At 37.9% G+C, this 26,622-nt stretch overlaps 1 protein-coding gene across 1 annotated transcript in view; it reads left to right on the top strand.

Moving 5' to 3' along the window:
- LOC116911743 (contactin-associated protein like 5-3) overlaps positions 1–26,622 on the top strand; it is an 820,968-nt gene that overhangs the window by 388,270 nt on the left and 406,076 nt on the right. Inside the window, exons 9-10 of the mRNA XM_032915729.1 lie at positions 15,729–15,878; positions 19,695–19,866. Of these exons, the coding sequence (XP_032771620.1) occupies positions 15,729–15,878; positions 19,695–19,866 (322 nt within the window). The remainder of the gene's footprint in view (positions 1–15,728; positions 15,879–19,694; positions 19,867–26,622) is intronic.

Genomic DNA, 26,622 nt, shown 5'->3' with positions numbered 1-26,622 from the left:
ATTATTATCATTAATATTGAACAGAATAATCTAGTTGCCACATAAACCCTCATTTTCTTTCCAGCTTCTGAGCTTACACTTCAATAATTACTTTATGTAATCAAGCTTGCTTCTCTTTAATTGAATTTTTATAAGCCTGTATTACACACAGGTGACTAGGTAGAGGCTGAATGAAAGTTACATCCTCTAACAGAGTCTAAGTATCAGGAAAGACACAAGGTAAGAGAGGGAAGGACGACTTTTGCTTTCCTCCTTAAAATGAATAGAATTTGACCAAGCAATGAATACAGAGAAAGGGCTTCCAATTAGAAAAGAAACTTTGGATGAAAATTAGCCGTATAAAGTTCCATGATCATTTCAGATTTCTGGAGGTAAAAGGGCAGAATAGGATATGTGCTTGGAGGTAGAGCTTGTCAGGGATGAATTACACTTTAGGGCATAGAGCTATTCTTAGAGCTTGAACATAATTTTAGCATGCAGAACCTAGAACTGTACATGTATGCCTGTACTAGAAAAATACCACTGTCACACTCACCTCAGTTTTTCAGTCAGACACTAATGATAACCACACCAGATGGTCACCCTCTCACATTTTGATAAAGCCTTTCATATCCATGGTTCCTTGAATCATAGGCCAGGTTTGTACAAGTAGGGAAGATTGACCCTGTCATTTATGGGCAATACAGTGTTGCGCTGTTGCAATCAGTCTTGCGCTGGTATTTGGCTCTGCACTTTCAGCTGCTTGGATGTTTCATCAATCAAGGAGCAACTGGAGAAGGCAGGACATGGTCCTGTGGATGCCACAGGAGGCATAGAAACATGACACACACTCTGACCCTCAGCCACTTTTCATTCTACTGGAAACAGAAAGCTTGCACAAACAAGTTGTTAATTAATAACACAATGTTGTTAATAATATGACCTAAATAAATGGATTTGACATTGGATGCTACAGACATTTATAAAAAAAATTGCTGAGGAGCAGTGTATCCATGTTTACGATTCATTGTTTATTAGTCTATAATAACATGCTTCATTACAACATTTGCATACATTCATATAGGTATTTATGTCAAGACTACCCCCCTTGTCATCTTCAGTTTCTCTTCCTCTTAATGTTCCAGTTCTTCTTCCCAAATGGTCCTACTCCAATGTCTCCTTTTTAAGTGAACCAACAAAATTAATGAAAATTTCTTAACCAGAAACACATGGGAGAGATTCTTTTTAGGAGCATAAACAACTTAGCAGTAGACACACCACTTAGGGAAAATGTCCCCTCCCCTCTCCTATTATTTGTTCTCACTAATGGGATGAGGCACTGTTAACTGCCTAGAACTCTCTTCCCTCTCCATGGCAGAATGTTGATGGACTCAGTCTTACACATGGTAGTTTTACTAATCAACTCCCAGCAGCTGGAGTTACCTATATAGTGTTGATGCATTTAAGTTAATATATCATTCACTAGTAAGTTTTAATCTCCTTTGATATTTAAGTTACTACAGTCTACTGTCAAGAGATACCTTCCCCCATTCATACAGCTTATGAAACGTATTCGTGCAGAGAAAATGAGCTTTAAAACTGGAAGATGGATGTGGACAACGATGGAATCAGAAAGTATAGATGTAGCAGAGAAAAGATGTATCCTGTCTGTCAGTTCAGTGATTTACATGGAAAACTGAATGTTCTAATTTAACTTTATAGAGACCTTGTGATGGGATGGATATTGGGAAATAAAAAATAGATTAAACTTGACTCATAAAGGAATGAACTTGCAAGATAAACAAGAGGCTTTATTCTCTTGCTCCACAATACACCTTAGGGGTATGTGCTCTGAAGACATGACATGTTTCCTCCTTAGCTGGGTCTGATTCCCTATGTCAATAATCCTGGAACTGAGAGGTAGAAGTAGGGAGACTATGAGTTTGAGACTAGCATGGCCAACAGTACAGTGTTATGTAAACACCAAAGACTAGGATAACGTTTAGTGCTGCTGGACTAGATATGACTGGTTGGTACAAGGCTGCAGCATTTGTCCCCAGAACCATGCAAATATATATATATATATATATATATATATATATATATATATATCTTGTTATTTAAATAACTTGTAACAAACTCAGGTAGGAAGTAGGGCACAGAGAATGATCATCCATCCTAGCTTTGATGATAGAAAGGAAAGCCTTAGAGGTGCTGGGAGGGGCTTTTTAGGTAAACTGTTTACACTACAAGCTTGAGGTCCTGACTTTGATCCTACCACTTAGGAATACATCTTATGTGAACCAACACAGCCATTTAACAGTGCCAGGGAGGTGAAGGCAGTAAAGCAAGAGCCAGAGGCAGAGCCAAAGGCAGTGGCTGAGCCAGAGACAGAGGAATGCTAACTGACAATCGGTCTAGCAGAGTTATCCAGTAAACTATAGGCTCAGTGGGATTAAAGATTTAATCTTTAATCTCAAAGATCAAAGTGAAAAGAGGATGAGTAGGTATCTGATGTCAACTTCTGCCATCCTTGAGAACATGTGCACTCACTTGCACACCCGCACATACATCGACAGCTAAGGATGTAAAGGAAGACAGGAAAATGTTAATGAATGTGTACTCCAGTCTACGATACAAGAAAGAGTTAATGGTTTACTGTGTATATACAAATGCTGTCCAAGGAAAGAATGACTCAGGTAACTGATTATAAAGGTTCCAATGGTGATATTTTCTTATACCATGTAATTGGAATTTCAAGATTGTCTTATTCTCTTATTTCTTTATTCTATTCTTGGTCCTTGCAAAATTTGAAAGTACCTTTTAACTGATAAGTAGAAGTAGATGATATATTTCCATGAAAATACAGCTAAATTAGACTTAATGAGGTCTAGAAAGCCTAAACATCTAAGTCATGCTCCAGTATATTGTGTATCTTTTCCAGAGAAGCAAGCATGTTTTGAAAGATTAAGTTATAGTCTATGTTCCCTGATATAATAAGTTACAGGGTTTTAAGTAAGGGGTAATACGTAGAAAAAAGTCTGCAGCAGGTTCATCCAGTGGTAACAATGAAAGAGTCTGTGTCCCATCCTGCCTCTGTGTGTGACTGATACACCAATGAATTAATGCCCTAAGCACAAATAACTACTCTTTCTCTGTATAAGCAAAAAGACCGCCTTTAAAAGTGGGTATAGTAGTATGTATTCATAATCTATGGCTGGGTAATCAAAGACTGATTGCTGGGGCTCCATGTCTAGTAAGCCTAGCCAAATCAGTGAGACTAAGGCCATAGAGTCCTTATCTTTAAAAATCAAGGTGGAGGGTCTGCAGATATGAAGGTTCAGCAGTTAAGAGCTACTAGCTACTAGCCTCTAAATACTCTTGCAGAAGATTCAGTTTCAAATCCCAACATGCACATGATGGCTTACAACCATCTCTTACTCCAATTCCAGAGGATCTGATGTCCTTTTGTGTGGAAACAGGGCATATAGGAGTGTATAGACATACATACAGGCAAAATGTTCACATATAAAATGAAAAGTAATTAGAAGATCAAGTTGTCTGCATGTATGGAGATGTTCATGTTTACCCATACATATAGAAAACACACACACACACACACACACACACACACACACATAACCAAAATATAAAATCAAAATTTTAAGTTCAAGTGGTCAAGTGGGAGTAGAAAGAACTAAATACAGTTGGGGAATTGTGTTGTGGTTCCCCAAAGGGAGTAATATAGTTACCATGTAACTCAGAAATGTCACACACATGTTATTCGTAAGAGCATAGAGAACACTCATGTGAATTCCTCAAATATACCTAACATAATTCTTCACAATAATTTAAACTAATAGCAAAACAAATATGGTTTAACTATATACCCTTTAAGCTAAATAACTCAGTAACAAATTAGACTACACTGTACGCTGTATTTTTAAAAGCTCAAAAAAGACAAATTCTTAGAGAAAAATGACAGATTAATGAGTAGGACCAGTGTTAATGAATGGGAAATTATTTTAAAATTGATAATTTTAAATGGTTTCTGAAATCTGACCATGTTAAAATATTTTGAGTTGCAAACTCTAAGTAGATGAAATACAAGATATATGAATCATATTTCAAAAACAGTTATAATATGAAAGATGCTGACCAGACACAGTGGTATTTGCCTATGATTGAGGCACTAGCATTTGAGAGTCTGGGGAAGGGTGATTATAAAAGAGACAATGATGCTGTATTTCTGTCTTCAAGCATGGCAAAATATCATTAATAGTATCAGGGGATGGCTATCTCACATGGGATGGATCACAAGTTGGGGCAGTCATTGGATGGTTGTTCCCTCAGTCTCTCTTCCATCTCTATCCCTGCACAACTTATAGAAAAGACAAGTTTTGGGTTGAAGGTTTTGTGGGTGGTGTGTTATATCCCCCTCCCTCCTCTAAAAATCCTGCATGGCTACAGGAGAAGCCACCTCACACTCTATACACCCCTATGGCAGGAATCTCAGCTAGGGCCACTCCCATAGATTCCATGCCAACTCTACAGCTTTCACTTCAGTAGGTATCTTGGAAAACTTTGTTGCAACGTATGGTTTTAGTTTTTTTCCAAAAGCATATTATAATTCCTAACATGAATCTACCATATACAATTCAACTAATTCAGTGCTATTGGAAATATTCATTATTTTGACCTCATAAATGGCCTCATAAAGTATTAACACCTTAGAAGTTGGCTTCAGGCATCATTATTTTAGAATTAGTTCTTTAGACAGCTTCTATGGAAAATGAAACACCACATTTGTAAGATGTTTGGTATTATGGATACATCATCTTTCAGAAATAATGCAAAAATTTGCATGAATCAAGACATATTATCTGTTTCCCTCTAGATCATGGTTCTAAATGCTGTGACTCTTTAATAAAGTTATCATGCTGTGCTGCACCCAATCATAAAATTATTTGCATTGCTATTTCTTAACTTTAATGCTGCTACTATTATGAGTTGTAATGCAAATATCTGATATGCAGGATCCTCGATATGTGTCCCATGTGAAATACCATTCAAATTCAAAGAGGTCGCAACCTGCAGGTTAAGAACCACTTCTCTACTGACTGTGTCTTTTGTCTTATGGAATATTTGCAATTTCATGGGGTCCTATTTATTAATTGTTGAACTTAGTGTTCTAGCTATTTGTATTTTGTTCAGAAGGTTGTCTCCCAATTTTGTAACAGCAAAATGATTAAGGATGTACCAATTTTCTCTTCTATTAGATTTAGGGTATCCTGTTTTCTGTTGATGTCTTTGATTCACTTGAACTTGAGTTTTGTGAAGTTTTGTGATAAATATAGATCTAGTTGCATTCTTCTACATGCAACTATTTTGTTTGACCAGAACCACTTGATGAAGATGCTTTTCTTTTTGCATCATATAATTTTTTGGTTTTTGTCAAATATCAAGTGCTTAAAGGTCCCAGGGTTTCATTATGTGTCTGCAATTCAATTCCACTGATCAACAACTCTATACTAATACTATCCAGTATTTGTTATGTATTGTGGGTCACTCAACAACTGGAGTGTGGATTGTCCCAGACTTGGTTGCCTACCTGTGAACCTTATTCCCTTTCCTGGGCTTTCTTATCTGGACTTAGTAGGAGAAGGTGTATTTTGTCCTGCAATGATTTCATGTGCCAGAGTTGTTTGGTAAACCAATGGGCCTCCACATTCTCAGAGAAGAAGAGGAGGCTAATGGACTCTATGAGGGGGAACTAGGAGGATGGGGGTGGTGACTATGATGGGGATGTAAAATGTATAAATAAATTAATGGGAGAAAAGAAAGAACCACTGCTTTAAATCCTCTAACACTCAATAGGGGCAAATTGAGTTGGTTCATTCTGAACAAGTATCAATCATGAGGACCATGCCTAGCTTTCATGTGAAGAAAAAAAATATGTATGTGAATATATGTATATGCATATGTATATGTATATGTATGTATGTATGTATGTATGTATGTATATAAAAGAGAAGTATGTTTAATACTCTGGATCAAATTTTAAAGGAATGGGGAATTTTCAGAAATGAAGATGCACAGGAACCCTATGTCTTTAAAAGTAGGTTTGGGGGGAGAGAGCTTAACTCCTAGAAGTGCAGAAAATCCTGAGAGCTCAGGGGAGCCCTCCACTTCTGCCCACTTCTGCTCAAATTCCCAGCCCAAGAGGAACCTGCATAGCGGCCTCTGGATACATGAATATATTGGCAGTCAGCAGTAGGAACCTTCTGGTTACTGCCTGTGCCTGGAACTGAACTGATCCAATCTCAGAGTTCTCTGTACCCAAATGCCATGGAGGAGAAGGTGGGACCCTCAGAAGTGTAGAAAATCTTAGAACACAGAAGAAACAACTATGATCAGCCCACATTTCTGACACAAGAAGAAACCACCAAGTGCCATCTGTGCCCTCTGGGCACAGGGACCTAGGAGCAGTCATGGGCAGAGCCCTTCAAGTTTCTGCCTGCACCAAAACCTGAAAGCCAGTCACCAGGAGGGCCTACATACCTGAGAGGAGAGGTAAGACCCAATCTTCTGCACCAAGCAATGTACCTGGAGGCTTCAAGTCACACAATTCTCAAGAGCAGCTCTCTATTCCCAGATCTGGCTGAAAGAAAACTGGTCTAAGGGGTGCTGACACAGAGGCCTACAGGAGAGTCAACCCATTGTCAGAGACAGCAAGAGAAGCTAACAGCAGAGACATCCTGATGGAGAGGCAAGCACAGGAAACTAAGGAACAGAAAACAAGAATACTTGACATCCACAGAGCCCAGTTCTCCCACCAAAGCAAAAACTGGATATTCAAATACACCAGAAAAGCAAGATTTTGATTGAAAATCACATCTTATGATGATGATAGAGGATTTTAAGAAGGACAAAAATAGGGGTTAGGAATTTAGCTCAGTGGTAGAACACTTGCCTAGCAAACACAAGGCCCTGGGTTCGGTCCCCAGCTCCGAAAAAAAGAAAAAAAAAAGAAGGACAAAAATAACCTCTTTAAAGAAATACAGGACAACACAAGTAAAGAAGTAGAAGCCCTTAAAGAGGAAACACAAATATCTCTTATAGGGTCATAGCAAAACACAAAGAAACAGGTGACAGAATTGAAAAAACCATCGAGGATGTAAAAATGAAAACCAAAACAATAATGAAAACACAAAGAAGGACAACTCTGAAGATAGAAAACATAGGAAAGAGATCAGGAGTCAGAGATGCAAGAGTCACCAGCAGAATACAATAGAAAGAAAAGAGAATCTCAGGGCCAGAAGATACCATAGACAACATCCACACAACCATGAAAGATGATGTAAAACACAAAAAGCTCCTAGCCCAAAACATCCAGGAAATCCAGGACACAATGAGAAGATCAAACCTAAGGATAATACATATAGAAGAGAGTGAAGACTCCCAACTTAAAGAGTCAGTAAATATCTTCAACAAAATTATGGAACAAAACTACCTTAAACTAAAGAAAGAGATGCCCCTAAACATACCAGAAGCCTATAGAACTCCAAAAAGATTGGACCAGAAAAGAAATTCCTCCTGTCATATAATATTCAAAACGCCAAATGTACAAAACAAAGAAAGAACATTAAAAACAGTAAGGGAAAAAGGTAAAGAAACATATAAATGATGGCCTATCAGAATTGCACCAGATTTTTTACCAGATACTATAAAAACCAGAAGATCCTGGGTAGATGTCATACAGACCATAAGAGAACACAAATTCCAGCCCAGGTTACAATCAATATCCAGCAAAATTCTCAATTAGCATACATGCAGAAACCAAGATATTCCATGACAAAACCAAATTGCACATTATATTTCTATAAATCCAGGCCTACAAAGGATAATAGATGTAAAACCCCAACACAAGGAAGGAAACTACACCACAGAAAAAGCACAAAAGTAATTTTGCAATGAAACCAAAAGAAGAGAGACACAAAAACATAATTCCACATTTACCAACAAATACAACGACAACAACAAAATAGGAAACAACAATCACTATTCCTTAATATATCGTAACATCATTGAACTAATTTCACTATAAAAAAAACATGCCTAACAGACAGTATACTTAAAGAGAACCCAGGATTTTGCTGCATACAGGAAACAAACCTCAGAGACAAAGACAGACATTACATCAGAGTAAAAGGCTGAAAAAAAACTTTCCAAGTAAATGGTCTGAAGTAAAAACCTGGAATACCCATTCAAATATTGAATAAATTTGACTTTTAACAAAAAGTTATCAAAAAGGATAAGGAAGGACACTTCTTATTCATCAAAGGAAAAATTCAGTAAGTTGAACTCTCAATCCTAAATATCTATGCTCCAAATGCAAGGGCACCTACATTCATAAAAGAAACCTTACTAAAAATCAAAACACACATTGCAACTCACACAATAATAGTAGGAAATTTCAACACCCCACACTCATCAATGGACAGATCATGGAAGCAGAAATTAAACAGAAACATAGAGAAACTAACAGAAGTTATAAACTAAATGGACTTATAGAACGTTTCATCATAAAACAAAAGAATATACCTTCTTCTCAGCACCTCATGATACCTTCTCTAAAATTGACCATATAATCGGTCACAAAACAGGCCTTATCAGACACAAGAAGACTGAAATAATCCCATTCATCCTATCAGATCAACATGGACTAAGAATGGTCTTCAATAACAACAAAAATACCAGATAGTCCACATATACATGGAAGTTGAACAATGTTCTACTCAGTGATAACATGGTCAAGGAAGAAAGAAGGAAAGAAATTAAAGACATTTTACAATTTAATGAAAATGAAGGCACAACATACCCAAATTATGGGACACAATGAAAGCAGTGCTATGAGGAAACCTCATAGTTATGAGTGCCTCAAAAAAGAAACAGGAGAAAGTGTACATTAGCAGCTTCACAGCACACCTAAAAGCTCTAGATCAAGAAGAAGCAAATACACCGAAGAGGAGTAAAAGTCAGGAAATAATCAAACTCAGGACTGAAATCAGTCAAGTAGAAACAAAAAAGACTATACACAGAATCAGCAAAAGCAGGGTCTGTTTTTTAGGAAAATCAACAAGATAGATAATCTCTTAGCCAGACTATCCAGAGGGCACAGAGAGTGTATCTAAATTAACAAAATCACAAATGAAAAGAAACGTAACAACAGAATCTGAAGAAAATCAAAAAAATTTTCAGATCCCACTACAGAAGCCTATGTACAACAAAACTGGAAAATCTGGAGGAAATGGACAATTTTCTAGACAAATACAAGGTACCAAAGTTAAACCAGGATCAGATAAACCATCTAAACAATCCCAAAACTCTTAAAGAAATAGAAACATTTATTAAAATCTCCCAGTCAAAAAAAGCCCAGGACCAGAGAGCGTCTAGTGAAGAATTCTATTGGACATTCATAGAAGACTTCATATGAATACTGTCCAAACTATTCCACCAAATTGAAACAGATAGAGTTCTACCCAATTCCTTCTATGTAGCCATAATTATGCTTATACCTAAACTACACAAAGACCCATAAAAGAAAGAGAACTTCAGACTAATTTACCTTATGAATATCAACACAAAAATACTCAATGAAATTGTTTCAAACCGAATGCAAAAACACATCATAACAATCATCCGTCAGGATCAAGTAGAATTCATCCTAAGGATGCAGGGATGATTCAAAATACAGAAATCCATTCATTTAATCCACTATATAAATAAATTCAAAGAGAAAGACCACATGATCATTTCATTAGATTCTGAGAAAGCATGAAACAATTCAATACCCCTTCATGATAAAAGTCCTGGAAAGTCAGTGATTCAAGGCCTATAACGAAACGCAGTAAAAGCAACATATAGCCAGTAACAAACATTAAACTAAATGGAGAGAAACTTGAAGGAATCCCACTAAAATCAGGAAATAGACAAGGCTACCCATTTTTTCCGTTTTTATTCAATATAATACTCGAAGTCCTAGAGAGGATTCAGGATGCAAAAGGAGGTCAAAGCGATACAAATTGGAAAGGAAGAAATCAAAATTAAACTATTTGAAGACCATATGATAATATATTTAAGTGTCGCCAAAATTTCTAGCAAAGAACTACTAAATCAGATAAACAACTTCAGCAAAGTAGCTGGGTATAAAATAAACTCAAACAAATCACTTTCTTTCCTCTACATAAAGGATAAGCAGACTGAGAAAAAAATTAGAAAAACTACAACCTTGACAATAGTCCCAAATAATATAAAATACCACAGTGTGACTCTAACCAAGCAAGTGAAAGATACATATCACAAGAACTTCAAGTTTCTCAAGAAATTGAATTGAAGATCTCAGAAGAGGGAAAGACCTCATATGCTCATGGATTTGCAGGATTAATATAGTAAAAATGGCCATTTTGCCAAAAGCAATATACAGATTCAATGAAACCCCAATCAAATTACAACTCAATTCTTCATAGAGATAAAAAGAGCAGTTTGCAAACTCATTTGGAATAACAAAAAAAAACAAACAAACAAACAAAGAGAGTAAAAACTATCCTCAACAATAAAAGAACTTCTGGGGGAATCACCATCCTTAACCTGAAGCAGTATTAAAGAACAATAGTGACAAAAACTGTATGGTATTGGTACAGAGACAGGGAGGTAGAACAGTAGAATAGAATTGAAGACCGAGAAATTTACCCACAAACATATGGTCACTTGATCTTTGACAAGGGAGCTAAAACCATCCAATGGAAAAAAGATAGCATTTTCAACAAATGGTGCTGGTTCAATTGGAGGTCAGGATGTAGAAGAATGCACGTCTTACCATACTTATTTCCCTGTACAAAGCTTAAGTCCAAATGGATCAAGGGCCTCCACATCAAACCCGATACAGTTAAACTAATAGAAGAAAAAATGGAGAAGAGCCCCCAACACATGGACACTGGGGAAAATTTCCTGAACAAAACACCAATGACTTATGCTCTAAGATCAAGAATCAACAAATGAGACCTCATAAAACTGCAAAGCTTCTGTAAGGCAAGGACACTGTCATTAGGACAAAAACAGCAACCAAAAGATTGGGAAGAGATCTTTACCAATCCTACATCAGACAGAGGGCTAATATCCAAAATATTCGAAGAACTCAAGAAGTTAGTCTCCAGAGAGCCAAATAACCCTATTAAAATGGGGGTACAAAGCTAAACAAAGAATTCTCAACTGAGGAATATCAAATGACTGTGAGATACCTAAAAAAATGTTCAACATCCTTTGTCATCAGGGAAATGCAAATTCAAACAACCCTGATATTCCACCTCACACAAGTCAGAATGGCTAGGATAAAAAATTCAGGTGACAACAGGTGCTGGCAAGGATGTGGAAAAAGAGGAACACTCCTCCATTGTTGGTAGGATTGCTAACTAGTACAACCACTCTGGAAATTAGTCTGGAGGTTCCTCTAAATATTGGACATTGCACTACCTGAGGACCCAGCTCTACCTCTCCTGGGCATATACCCAAAAGATGCTCCAACAAACAACAAAAACACATGTTTTACTATGTTCATAGCAACCTTATTTATGGTAGCCAGAAGGTGGAATGAACTCAGATACCCTACACCAGAGAAATGGATACCGAAAATGTAGTACATCTATACAATGGAGTACTACTCATATCAAAAACAATGACTTCATGAAATTCATAGGCAACTGGATGGAACTAGGATATTTCATTCTGAGTGAGGTAACCCAATCACAGAAAAACCCACAGGGTATGCACTAACTGATAAGTGGATAAGTGGATATTATTCCAAAAGCTTGAATTACCCATGATGCAATCCACAGACCACAAGAATCTCAAGAAGAAGGATGACCAAAGTGTGGACATTTCACTTCTTCTTAAATAGGGGAACAAAAATATTCATAGGAAGGGTTATGGAGGCAAACTTTAGAGCAGAGACTAAAAGAACGGCCATTCAGAGCCTGCTCTACCTGGTTACACAGCCCATGCATATAAGACTAGATAAGATTGATGAAGCTAAGAAGTGTATGCTGACAGGAATTGGATATAGATGTCTCCTTAGAGACACAACCAGAGCATGTCAAACACAGAGATGAATCTTAGCAGAATGGTTATTCAACTGAGAACAGGACCCTCATTGGAGGAATTAGAGAAAGAATTGAAAGAGCTGAAGGGGAATCCTGGAGTTCAATGACCATCCAGATAGTCAAAAACATATTACAGAATCACTGAAAGATTTTGTCTCAAAAAAAAAAAGGTAGTAGTGTCTGAAGAAAACATCTGGTCTCAGCCTCTACCATTCACATACACACAAACATATTCAAAACACCCCCCCCACACACACACACCACATAACATCACCAACAATAACAACAATCAAATATAGACATGGATTGTGGTATTGTAAAGGATCAGAGCACAGAAATCATATATAAACAGATAAAGGAAAATCTTGTTCCTACTACTATACCTTAGTCATGTCCTCTGATGGTATGCATCTGTATGTAATGAGGGGAGATAGTCAGGCCTGGGATTACAGTGAACTTGTATGACTTTGTGTACTGCCATCCTACTATGGCCTACACCTAGCCAAGTGTTTGGTGAATCACAGATCCCTTCCTGAACTGTCAGTTGCTTACTTTAAATATGACTTTATATGTTTGGAGATATATTTAAATTAGTATACAGATATAACCAAAACAGGCCTAGAGTCATCTTACATCCCAATTGTTCTTGCAAAATATCAAATGTTCATCACTAGGAATAAAGTGACAAAAGCATTTCTTCATAATACCCATGGCCAAGACCCAAAACCTAGCTTGTCTGGGACAGCTGACTATGAGAGAAGATAGTGTCACCCGGTGGTGAAGCCTCTGGGTCTCCCCTTCAGAGAAAGAAGATGTTGAGAGAGTTTCTTGCAAGATGGTGGATCCCTGTCATCAGTGCTTCTCTGAGCAGATGTGACACAGCTGCCCTGGTAAAAGCACAGCTGGGAAACAGGTTTGGTACTTGGCGCTGGAACCACCCTGTGTTGGATTTTCTACACAGAGGCTCAGAGCTGGTTGCCTTTCCCTGATCACTCAGAACCAGACAGGCTTCTTTCTGTCTTTTTTTTTCCAGAAAACTTTTCGTTGAATGGTCCAGGGGCCTCTGCTAAGTCCTATCTAGTGTTCCTCTAGAAATTGCTTCTTGTTTACCCCAGCTCTGCTTTTTTCAGCTGATATCTTACCTATTATCTTGTCATACAGTCCCTTGCAATGATCTTCACTAATGAATAGGACTGAGGGGCACTGCCTCTACGATCATATTACCCTCTGAGTATGTATATCTCTGGCACGGTTATTCTCAAGTTGAAGGCACTCACTGATTCCTTTGTTTAACTGCAGTGATTCTTTCTCTGATTTTATTTTGTTAAACTCATTCACATATGTTTGTGGTTTTTTGTGTGTGATTGGAGCAGGAAGAAAGAAAAGCAGGGGGAAGTAAGCTCATGTGCTTCTCTGTGAGGTAATGGGGGCACTTGCTTAGGGTTGTTGAAGCACCTGAATATGCATATAAAGTCAGTGGACAACCCTTGGTTATTGGTCTTCAATTTTATACATTGTCGTGAGAGACTGCTTGAGACTTGGAGAGTTAGCTGGCCTAAATACTTTTACAGATTCTTCTGTGTATACCTCCCTATGATTATAGCCATTCTGGGATTATAAATGCTTGTGCCACGGCCTTTAGTTTTTAGGAGGGTTTGAGGGATTGTCAGGCAAGGTATTCTGCCCCTGTAACTGTGTCAGAGCCATCCAAATCATGGATTTTATTTTTTGTCTTGGCTGTTGCTGTTTGTTTGTTTGTTTGTTTGTTTGTTTTAGTGCTAATGTTCACATTCCCTCCACTGGATTTTGAGGAAATTGATTTGAGTAAAATACTCTCCAGAACCCTGTTTCAAAGGCTCTTGCTGGATGTTCTTTCTAGCCTGGCACATAAGGGCTTGGTGACTGGTTTCTCTTCCCACCTGCTTTGATTGTCATTTTTGGTGCATCTCTCTACCCATTGTCTTCTATTTTCTATGATCCATTTCTTCATTATCTGGACAAATGTCTGTCTCCTCAAATTTTTGCTCAATGGGCTAATGTATTTTGATTGTATCCATTTTAATCACTCTTTTTTTGCTCTCTCTCTCTCTCTCTCTTTCTCTTTCACTCTTCTGCTCACCCCACTCCTATTGATACCTCCTCTCCCAAACAAGTTCCCTTTTCACTGTGATCATCTTTGCTTTTAATAACACAAGTGGTTCCATTAGTGTTGTTTACGGGAGCATGATTCAGGAGTTACAGGTTCTGAAATACCTTACTCGTGCCTACACTGTTCAAGGAAATGCCCTCTTTTCCAGCAACCATTAACTGCATAGAAATCATGATAGATTGAGGTATTTTAAGTTCTTCACACTGAGTGACAGGGTGTTGGTGGACACATTTTATGATATCTTGTATGGGTAATCATAGCTTCTATGAATTTAGAAGGGAAGCAGACATGTCATGCCCAGAATCAGCCTAGGTATCCACTCGATGGGTTGTTATTTTTCTTCCTCATTCACTTAAAATGAATGGATGGGATTTTAGCCCTTTGAACAGTTTTTTCTGCCTTTTATCTGTGGATTATTTCAAAATACCAAGATATGCAATGTTGATATGTGCATTTTCCTAACCCCAGGCTGTTTGGAACTTTCGGTTCTGTTAATCTGTATTCGTTCACATCAGTGACTGGACACTTAAGGAGGACTGTCCTCACATATAATTACAGTAGTAGCTTTAGTCTCTGGAGTCATCTTTAAGTAGAATCAGTTTCCCATTTTGCAGGTGAGGAAACTGCCAGGAACACCATGAGGGAGTGCAGAAATTAAGGTTAGACTGAGAATATCTGTGAGAGATTTCCTTGAGTATGGTAGTGCATATTGAAAGATCCATCCTCACAATTGTAAGCAGGACTATTCTCTGGGCTGGTGATCTGATCCTTGATGGAATACTGTAGAGAAATCAAAAGCACTATCTATTCATCCTTCTCTATCTCCTAATTGTGGATATGTCATAAGCAGGTGCTTCAAGCTTCTGTTGCTTCAACTTTCCTGCCACTATGCCACTACTGTATCTTTAAACTACAAAATGAAATAGACTCATTATTAATTGAGTTAAATTTGTATTTTATCGCAGAAACAGGAAAAGAAATTAAGAAAATAATCCTGCATAATTAAATAAATAATTTCCCAGAGCCAGTGAAGCTCAGCAGTAGAAAGCTTAAAAAAATATCTGACATTCTAGTTTTGATAATTGGGACAAATGTTTTAAATGAAAACTTGAACAAACTTCCAATAACAGCAGGATACAAACTTTAGAAAAAGTCAGAGGACTTAAGTGACATATGACTCCTCTGTCTGAGATTATAATTACTGGTATCATTTGAGGGGGTTTAACAGTTATTGTTTTTCAGCTTTTTCTTCCTCAACTATCCATCACCATACTAATTAATATATAGCATTCCTTTATTTGGCACAGATGTCCCACATATTTGATTTGTTCCATTTGTTTCTAAGAAAAAACTATCAGAAATGTTTTAGGGAAAGAGACTGAGCTATAACGCAGAAGAGAGAAATCATGCTAATGAAACAGGCCTTTCTCTTTCTCTTGCAGGCAGTGATTTGAATGATGGCCTCTGGCATTTTGTCAGCATCAATGCCAGAAGAAATCGTGTTACTCTCACACTGGATAATGATGCTGCATCCCTGCCTCCAGACATCTCCTGGCTACAGATCTATTCTGGAAATAGTTACTACTTTGGAGGTAAGTTTACTAGTCATTGAGACTTCATATAAAGAGCAAGGAAATTATTCCACCACATGTTCTCTCAATTAGACACCCCCTCATAGCCATGCATGTGTGCATGCAGATGCATTCAAGCACTAAACAGTAAGACAGGAAAACCTCAGACAACTGTGGAAACACAAGCTATCTAAGGCGGTTCTGAAGGCAGAAGGAACTAGGGCTATTAAACCTGAGTTACGTAACTCAACAAAATTGATTCCTGTAGCTCTGCAAAGCTACTTGGTCTTACACTAAAAAGGAAACCTCAGATGAAAACATAGAGAAAAGGAGCTGAAAGGAAGAAAGTACCTGCAAGAGAGAAAATTTAAGTGGGCGGCACCACCGTACTCAGCCATCTAGGTCACTCTACTGCCACTTTACCTTGTGAACCCCATCTCCCCTTTATCATGTCTTGAAGATCATTCTCACCTATGGAGGGTGACAGAGCAAAGTGGAGAGGAGCTAGCATCTCAAAGGGACAGGGGAGAAACCATTGCCATTTCGGAGTAGTTATTCTTTATATTATTTTCTGATGTCTTGCAATACTCGTAGTATGCAGAGAAGAACAAACTAGGGATGACAAAACATATGTTTCATTTTTATAAATCCATCCATGCTGAGTATTTTAAAGATATCTTTTATTAAGAGATTGTATCTACTTCTGTAGACAATAATCTTCTTACAGAGCCACATCTTATGGGGACTTAGTTTCTGGCCTTAGTTCTTCAGATACAGTCTCTGAACTTGTTTTCTTGAACATGGAGAACAAGCTCATTTTCAGAGTTACTGGGAGATATAAACAAGAGGCGAATGCAGATTTGTTGACTCTTAGTGGAGGGCTTACTCAGCACGTAAAAGTCACTTATCTCTATGTACCCAACCACATGCACTCTCAACTCTCCCACTGTTTTTCCCTTATAAAATGTAGAATGTGGCACAACCTGGTTCAGAAGTGAGTGTGAGTTAGCCTTGTGCTAGGCTAACAGTTGCTTCCCATGAGGTAAGCAAAGAAAAGCACTGTAAAATAGCATTCACTGAAGAGATACCAAGATGACTCCGTGGGCAAAGACACTTGATGCTCTAACCTGGAGACTTGAGTTATCTCCTTGGAACTTGTAGTGAGAAAAGAGAATGGGTTCCACAACTCTGTCTCCTGAGTGTCATACATTCATGGTGGCACATACATTTACACACACTGTCTAGCTCTCACGTAATAAGAAACATAACAAAACATCAATGATACATACACTGTAGTTAACAAGAGTCTACCACATACTAATCATACACTCTGCATTGAACTCTTCCCCAATCCCTGTAGTTCTGTAGCTCCAAGACCTATAAATTACCCATTTATTCCCAAGGGAATATATGACAAGTCTTGAAACATCAAGATCTTTGCACAGGTACAGATTAAATATTTAGCATCTCTTTGAAAAGGTGGATCAAGGTCAATGAGGCTGGATTTTAGTATGAAGAAGGACCATACTCCTTCAAACACAATGGCCACTACATACGAGATGTGGTATATAATTTAGGTGATAATGTATCTATATGATATGTTTGTTGAAAGAAAATTATCTATATGTTGGAGAGGTGGCTCAATCATAATGCCCTCATGTAAGTATAAAGTTTGGACACCTAGAGCCCTTGTAAAACTAGACCCTGTAGCATGTGGATGTAATCTTCATGTCACTCATTTCAGCACACCTGAGGTATTCACTGGCAAAGAGAAAACACACCCACAGACAAGTTAGAAAGCACCAACTCCTACAGTTGTAGTTTAATTTCGTAATTCTGATCTCATTGCATTAGCTGTGGCACTTCTACGCCCACACTCATATACATTGTTACTCCAAGATTACTGAAATTGTAATAATCTGTGAGATGCTGTAGAGACAGTGAGCACATGGAGCAGATTCAAATCTATGTTAACTGCAGCCCAACAGTGAAAGAAAATGAATGGGAACAAATACAGAGCAATGGTCTCAACTATAAGCTGTTCTACATTATACCATATATGTGGGGTTTTGGGGGGAGGCTTGTTTTTAAGCAATGGAGAAAGCATGCTGGTCAAGAATTTATTTCTAGTCAAATTGGCTTTGAATATTCATGATTCAGTAATCTTATAAAATATCCTAGAGGCATAATGTCTCCCCCCCCCAACTAAAATAGTCTTAATTTTTGGGAAGGTTTTTAGAGTGCCAGACTTAGACCATGAAGATTTATCTTCTTTGCTCAATTCTTGAAATATCTTTGAATAGTGTTTAAACAAACCCTTCACATACAGATTGTAAACTTAAGGAGCATAATAAAATGAGCTTGAGCAACAATAGTCAACTCCCATAAATTCTCTCTACAGTTTCAATTAGAAATTGCAGTGTTTCTATTTTATAGTGTGCCTGTGTTTACCAGCTGTTGAGCTTCAGACTCTAAATGACTGTTTATTAGAGATGGCTGAAACAATTCCCCTTTATTTATGACACATTGCCATATTTTCAAGTTCACATTACTATATGCTCCAAACCTATTATTGCCACTGAGATAAGAGTTTGTAAGACAAATACTCATCTAACTGCTTGTTCTACACCTGGCTTAATCAGGTATAGGTTGGCCTGGGTACAGGTGATGCTAAACTTGTGCAATGCATTTATGTTTTTAAAATAACACTTTTTAAGACATGTGGTGCTAACCTTTTGTATGTGCCTATAAGTGCATGCATTTAAACCCACAGTTCTCTTAATGGCTGGATTTGCTTTGCACTTCATGTCAATAACCTTGTTTGTTTCCTGAGTGTACCTTTCTCAGGAGCTTATCCCATTAATGTTCTGCCATTAACCAGACAATAACTGGGCTGCTATCCCTACCAAACATAATTTCCTTAGATAGTATAATTCAGAATTACATTGTGAACTTAGATGTGTGTCTTAAGACACAGTGACATTTCTAGACATTTAGACTATGTGAAGATTATAGAAGAATGACATCAAAAAGAAAGAGAAAAAGTTTTTCATCAAGAAGGAAGTGTGTGTGTGTGTGTGTGTGTGTGTGAGTGTTTGCGCGCGCACACGCATATGCATGTGTGTGTAGCTGGCTCAAAATGCTTGCCATGCAAGCATAAGAAACTGAGTTTGGAATTATAGTACCCATATGAAGTACTGGGCATGACATGAAATATCTTGAGTTTCAATGCTGGCAAGGCTAATATAAGCAGGCTCCTGAATTTTGCAGATATCCCAGTCTATGCAAGTCACGAAACTCTCAAGTGCTTGAAGAAACAGTTTCACACAAATTAAAATGACAATAGTATGAGTATAGGCAGAGCCGTAGAGTTCACAATCAGCCAGTCTAGGTGAATTGGTGAACCCCTGGTTCATGAAGAAACCTTAGCTCAAAGATTCAAATGCGAAGTGTCAGAGAAACAAATTCACAGATCAACCTCTGGTTTCTACATGTACCCACATGAAACACTGTGTCTTCACTTGTGCAAAACACACAGAGAGAGAGAGAGAGAGAGAGAGAGAGAGAGAGAGAGAGAGAGAGAGAGAGAGAGAGGTTAAGGAAATACGTTATACCAATGATAATTCCTTCGGCAATTTTGTTTCCTTTATAATGACTGAGTATTCCCATTTTGCATTATTTTTGCACTTCTTCATGTGTTAGAATTTACAACAAAGGCATGCTCTACTATGAACACAAAAGTGTCCAAATAATTCAACTTCAAGGTCTTCCATCAATAGCTTGCCACAGTAATTACAAATCATTTCAGTGCTCTTCATGTTTTTCTCTGTCCCACAGGGTGCCCTGACAATCTCACCGATTCCCAATGCTTAAACCCCATTAAGGCTTTCCAAGGCTGCATGAGACTCATCTTTATTGATAACCAGCCCAAGGACCTCATTTCAGTTCAGCAAGGTTCCCTGGGGAATTTTAGTGATTTGCACATTGATCTGTGTAGCATCAAAGACAGGTAATTATTGTCTTGTCTCCTCTGTTCCCCACCCCTTCCCATTCTAATTGTTCTGAATATGAGTTTCTTTAAGCAAAATTCTAGTCCACAGACATTAGTCACATTAGATATTATTTAGTCACCTAATGAAAAATATTGCTGAAAACATTTCAGTCCCAGAAAAAAATAGTTGAAATCAATTGAGTCTCTCTTCAGGTTGCCTTTCAGAGAATGGAATATAAAAATTAAATCAAAATACAAATTTGTGAAAGACTTAAAATTTTATTCATAAATATTTGATTATATTTAAGTTAAGAGTAATACATAAAGTAGGGAGGAACTCTCTCCCTAATACCATTCCATTCTTTGCCTGCTGTGGTTGTCTGCCCTATAATGTCAAAAGCTTCAGGTAAGCTACAGCTAAGGGTGTGGCTGCACTCAATTTGAATGTCCTCAATTGATGATGGCTGTTTCTAGCTGCCACCAATGCACCCACTTTCTTTAGTTCAAAAGACATAAGACAGAAGGCTAGGACAAATCATACAAATGAGTACTATTATTTTACAGCTCAGAGATCTAGCATGACACCAAGTTTCTAGTTCCATCTTGCTTGAGATTTGGCTCCTCTTATGGTAGAAGGTTCTATATTTTAAGTCAGAAAACCAAAGAGAACCAATGCTGGATCTCAGCAGTATTTTGCCCTGTTCCTTCTATAGCATCTATCTGTTTTATTCTTCTAAATATGCTTATCTTCTTAAGACAATAAGAGCCAAAGATTATATAGGATTTGTTAAGTGCATACATATGCGTTGTTTTTAGAGGTCCTTGACTACATTAATTAGCTATTGTTGAAAACTGAAATATACCATGATTTGTGAAAGATGTGTTACCAATAAGGCCACATGATACTAGTAAGTTCATACCACTGAGAGAACGAGCAATAAAATGGAGGAAGTTTGGGTAAGTCATGTTATTATTTCGAAAAAGATGAGGCAAAATCATGCTTGGCCAAAGTGAAAGTAGGAAATTGATAGGAAGTAGCAACAAAAAAGGGCAAGGAAACAGAACATGGCTTGTAAGTGTTACTAAATTAAAGTGCTTTGACATTGCCTTTAAAATCTATAGTACGGGGATGCATTTTATAACTAACAGCATATAATAGTATTTTTGAAAATAAGAAGGTAGCAACCAATGACTTTTTTGCAGTCCACCATGTTTTAGGTCCAATTGACTTGGTAGAGTTCACCTGATTTGATATAGTCCAGCTGGTGGGTCATTCAAGAGAAACACTTGTCTTCCACACAGCTGAGGATGTTCCTGGGATCATCACAAAGAGGTCCTTTGTGCTTGCAGATTTTGCTTTCAATCTTGGTTTGAGACTGGAAAGGAGCACCAATAGAGTTGGGTAGAAACATGAGTTATAAAATATGTTGACACAGTTAGAAGAGTTAAGGAGAAAAATGACCTAGTCCAGGGAAGAAATGATGAAAAATATCAGGTGCCTTTACTGGGGAACATGGGAAGTTGTCTATGCGGAGCATGGTCCCAGCTAATGCTTGAGATGACCAGTATAATTATATGGGACATTAATACACTTTCTGGTAATATCATTGCACATGGGATTCCCAACACATCATAGTGACTTCTTGATCCATGTGCCTTTCTTTTTCTATTTGAGAAGTTAGGAAAGTGAGTAATAATAAAACTAAAATGTACTCATTGAGAGTCTCCAAAACAAAACTATTACGGAATTGGAACCTACCATAATCTATATCTCTCTCATGGGAAAGACTTCCAAAGTCATCATCTGGAATAGCATTTTATGTATTACAAATCAATACAGGAACATTTGTCAATTGGGATATTTTTGATAGCTTAATATGCAACCAGGGAAGGTCTCATTATTTTTGATTATGTGAAAGTCATTGACATCATCCCTACAGCATTACTTTTATGTAACTATAGTCTTTAATAACTACATTACATGCAATTTTGTTCTTTTTAATTGCACAATGAGAAATGTGTTCCTGCAGAGTATAAGTGGTATGTTTCTGTTGAATAGTAGTTGCTGTCTATAACAAAAAGAAGCATGTGTCCAATGCTTTGTTTAGTATCTCAAGTAATCTAATTTACATTTGTTTGAATCTAGGAGGCATTTTGAGGGGTTTACCAAGGCAGGTTTTTTCTGAGATTTGTGTTTTCTTTTAATTTTGGTAAAAAGAGATACATGTAACGAGGAAAGTGCATATGCATATAAACTAGTAGCAACAATAGAAGCAAGGAAGGAAAAATATGTGGAATGAATGGATAAAACAACAAAGCAATTGATTAGATGTCAGGGAGATGGAATCCTCAGAGCTTGGGAACACAGATACAGGGGCTCTCTGGGACTCCCTAACCATCTCAGACAGAGAAACTCCTGCATTGTTGCCAGATTTTGAGTGGCAATCACTGTGAATGTGTTAGCTAGCCAGTATATATTTGCCTGCAAGGACCGGTAGGGACGGGTTCTGGCTATGTTTTTCCCTATTCATGCTCCTGGCTAACAAGACCATGTAGGCCTGAGTGTCTCCTCTTGGACAGCAAATACTAAGACCTCTATCCTTGCCTTCTATGGAATTTTTGTCCTTCATGGTGAAGTGCACCCCGCTTCCACATCCTGGCCTTTTGGTCATGTTTTCAACTCTGCCTCTTCCATATTTAGTTTGCTTAGTGCTGGTCATTTGGGAGGGATGACACATAAAGGAAGGGTGAGGCAGTTTTCTAGGAAAATGCTCAAAGCTTCTAAAATCTTAAGTGGCTCCTTAGTGGGCTCTTACAGGCCCTTTGAAATGATGTCTGCAAACTGGTAGGCTCTGCTTATTTTAGGTTGTTTAAAGTCTGACTGTGAAACATCATTTATAACTGGAGAGATATCTCATTGGCTGAGAGTGCTTGTTTCACATGTATGATGATCTGAGTTCAGATCCCAACACAGATGTAACAAGCTATGGATTGTAACACATGGCAACCTGTATGTAACCCTAGTGCGGTGGGAGCCAGAGATGGTACCTGCCTGGCTGCTATCCTAGTTAGAACAACAGTAGCAACAACAACAACATATCTATACTTATCTCAATGGTCAAGAAAATGAACATTCCTCAAAAGACTAAGGTGGATAATGGTAAAAGCAGACAGCTTGATAACCTCCTCTTGCCCCAAACTCATACACAAGCATATGTACATGTGCATATATGCAGGTAGCGCGCGTGCACACACACACACACACACACACACACACAGTAATATTGTTAAACCTTTATTAAGACTGAAAGACACTGATTTATATGCAGCTTTCTAGAATGCCAGGGAAATTGTGGATATCAAAGATTTTATTCCTTGTGTACTACCCTCACATAACAATATCATTAAGGGAGATCTTTATATGTCATCCAATCCCAGTCCTCAATGTACTGAAATGGATATCATGTAGAGGCTGCAATATTAAGTATGAAATCAGCGGCTATTGCCCCTGGACTCTACTATTGTATTCTAAGGATATTTCCTTCTAATCCTTTTGAAAATGAAAGCCAGTTGTTTCTTCCATTGGATAGATCATATTAAAAAAAAAATCAGTACATTCAGTTTTCTGCAGCCGAATATGTCATAAAATAAATTTCCTTTCTCCATATCTGGTTCTTTTTCTCCTAACACATCCTCTTCTAAGAAAAGCATATGTATTTCATTCTCTGGTCAAGATGTTTAGTTTCTCAGTTTGAGCGTGGGGAGCAGCAAACACAGAGGACAGCAAAACATGCTGGATAACCTCCACAAAAATATTCTTGATACAGCCCACCCCATGTGTGGGAGTGTGTTAAAACAGTAGGTAATATAAGAAAGTTGCATGGTGGGGTGAAACATATGTTTGAGTTCTTTTCTAAAATTGAATGCATTTATGTCAGGTGCCAGGATGCATGATAAGACCAATGCCCACATAATCTGAGCACTTCTGTCTAAGTGAGAAACGCTACAATATGGTATTCTCCCTTCAGGAGAGAAATGTACCAAAATCAGAACAGAATTATCTCTGCTATACTGTTCTTTTTAAATTTATCATATTTTTGCCCTGTTTCATGGATGGAAAGACAAACCCATATTTTATCTAGTAGTTACTGAATAAATATTTTTAAATATTACATCCTTTCACTATTTCTGGAGTCCTGTGAAGCTATAGTGGTTCTTCAAGTGTTGCCAATGAACGATATCACAGTGCATACTGCAACTTCATAGAAATTAAATTTCTAGTGTTGTGAGATAGTTCATCAGTTAAAAGTCTTGGCTGTTTTGCTGGCTCATAACTACTTATAACTCTAGATCCAGTGGATCTGATTCCTCTTCTGGCCTCCATAGGTACCTGCACTCCCATGGGTGTAGTCCTACACAGATACATACATATAAATAAAAAGGAAGTAAAAGTTAAAGGAGATACTTATAAATGAAATATCTAGGTGTCAACCTGGAAGTTGGGAAAGGACAGGCCTATAATTTTAGAATGTTCTCCGGCTGATTTTAAACATTTGAAATGTCTGCTGTCGTCATCAATGACCATAGAAGTTCACTAACTGTTTGGTTAAAATCATGCTTTTAGTGATCAGAGGAGACAGATTCAACCACAGTGTTTGTAATTCTTGAGTCTTTGGAAGTGTGTACCTTTATTACTGATCTCTGTCTCCACAAGCACAATACACATGGGCACATATATCTTCAACTATGTGTACATCCAACAAGAATAGAATTGTAGGCTTATATTTTTCTGAACATTCTCTAATAACTATACATAAATGCTTTAACATCCCTTGTATCCCACCACTGACCAGAGGTAATAGAAAGGAAAGGTTAATAGGGCAAAAGTAGATGTGGACCTGTTCAGAAATAGTTCCTTGGAGCAAATCTGTGTTGTCAGAATATCATCAGTTCAGCTCACACAAATCAGCAGTGGTACCTTGATCCACTGGCAAACACCATTCATGAATCAGCAACAGCAGTTTGATCTGGAAGAAACAGCAGGGCTCTGCTCATTGGCACGAGGCTCTGCCAATCAGCCTGAGTCTGGAAAGCAGCCATATATGGCCTGAATACCACTAGCAGCTCTTTGGCGTGTTTCTCTTTGTGAAGTTACAACAATGAGGACCAGCAAAAAGTGCCAAGCCTAACCAATACCACACAATGTCTTCAGCAAAGATCAGTAAGCGCAAATTCCATTGATGACCAACAAAGAACAGCAAGGTGGACCAGTACCATCTACTGTCTGTTGTGTTATATTTCTACCCTTTCCAAATATCATATGTTCTCTCAAGCATCATGTCTAGCAAAGCATCACATGACCTTTTTTCAAGTGCTTCCATAAAATACATCTCATGTCTTTTCTCAGCAAAACATCCTCAAACATCCTCTCATAAGTTAGTCTACAGAAAAACATCATACGACAGAATGGAGTCTGAAAAAAGCCAGCAACACAGAGACTTGCTGCTTATAGTCACAGCCTTTTAAGGAACATACTGCAATTAAGAACATACTAAGATCTAAGATTTTCAGTAAAGGTCTTGACCTTGTTTAGTCCTTGGGTATGGTTATAGGAGGAAGGAACTTTGTAATTAGCCTGAAATGACTGCTCTATGAAGGTAGAGTCTGAGCTACTTCAGTTTGGGTAGTCCGTATGGAACTCCTCGGGGAGGGGATGGATTGAATAATCCTTCTGTTCTTTAAGTGGCCCTATACCTTCATCTTATTTCTCTTTACATGTGAGTAGACATGTGCTTATAAGGAACATGATCCTGGATTTCACTGCTGTAAGTATCCTTGAAGGAGAGCACCTGTGCTCTCTGATCAGCCTGATCTCTCTTGTTACTTGTTTTTAAACAAAAAGTGGATAAATCTGTTTTTAAAGTGTCTCCGTCCTCTTGCACACAAGGAAAGACATTGTTATAGCTATGATGTAAGATGTCCTCCATAGGCACATGTGCTTGAACACTTGGATTCCAGATGGAGTTGCTGTTTCAAAGAATGCAGGAAGCACTAGGTGGTGGAGCCTCATTGGAGGAGGTAGATCACTGGGAGTGGGCCTTAATGTTTGGTAGCGGGGCCTACTTCTTGTACACTCTGGTTTCCCACTGTGGAGAATACATGACCAGATACAGCCTGCTCTGTTCACCATGCTTTCTCTGCCACTGTTGACAATATCCCCTAGAACTATTAACCAGAAAAATACTTTCTCCTTTCCTGTCACATATTATCTCATAGAAATGATAAAAATAACTATGATAGATACTGAGGTGGTTTGATTCAGATAAAATATAGCCAACCACACTGAGGGTAGAACTTTACATTTTCCTATAAGGCTGTGGCAAGGCTCTCTGCTGCACAATCAATGTAACATTTGGATTGCTCCTTTTCTCTGCAGATGTATACACTTTTTGGGTTTTAGAGGGGGAAGTTTTGTTCCTACAAGAAGCACAGAATTCATTGTCAATATCACAAACAGATAATTAGGAGGAAAGAGTGCATGGTATTTTGAGATGGTTAGAAAATTGGGTCCATCTGCTCAGGTATGATTATTGCTTACATGTAATCACCTTCACTTTAGCACTTCAGATGCTATAAAAAAGTACTTATCTCTCCACTTGTGAAATAGGAAAAGTTGCATTAGCATATACTACCTTACCTTCCAACAGGATGAAACCCAAGATTTGGAGTTGGTGGATAGAGCCTGTAGTATTAACATTTTCCTCCCAAGTTTGC

The sequence above is a fragment of the Rattus rattus genome, chromosome 10 (assembly GCF_011064425.1).
Source record: "Rattus rattus isolate New Zealand chromosome 10, Rrattus_CSIRO_v1, whole genome shotgun sequence".
NCBI lineage: Eukaryota > Metazoa > Chordata > Mammalia > Rodentia > Muridae > Rattus > Rattus rattus.
This window is presented reverse-complemented; position numbering and strand designations above follow the sequence as displayed.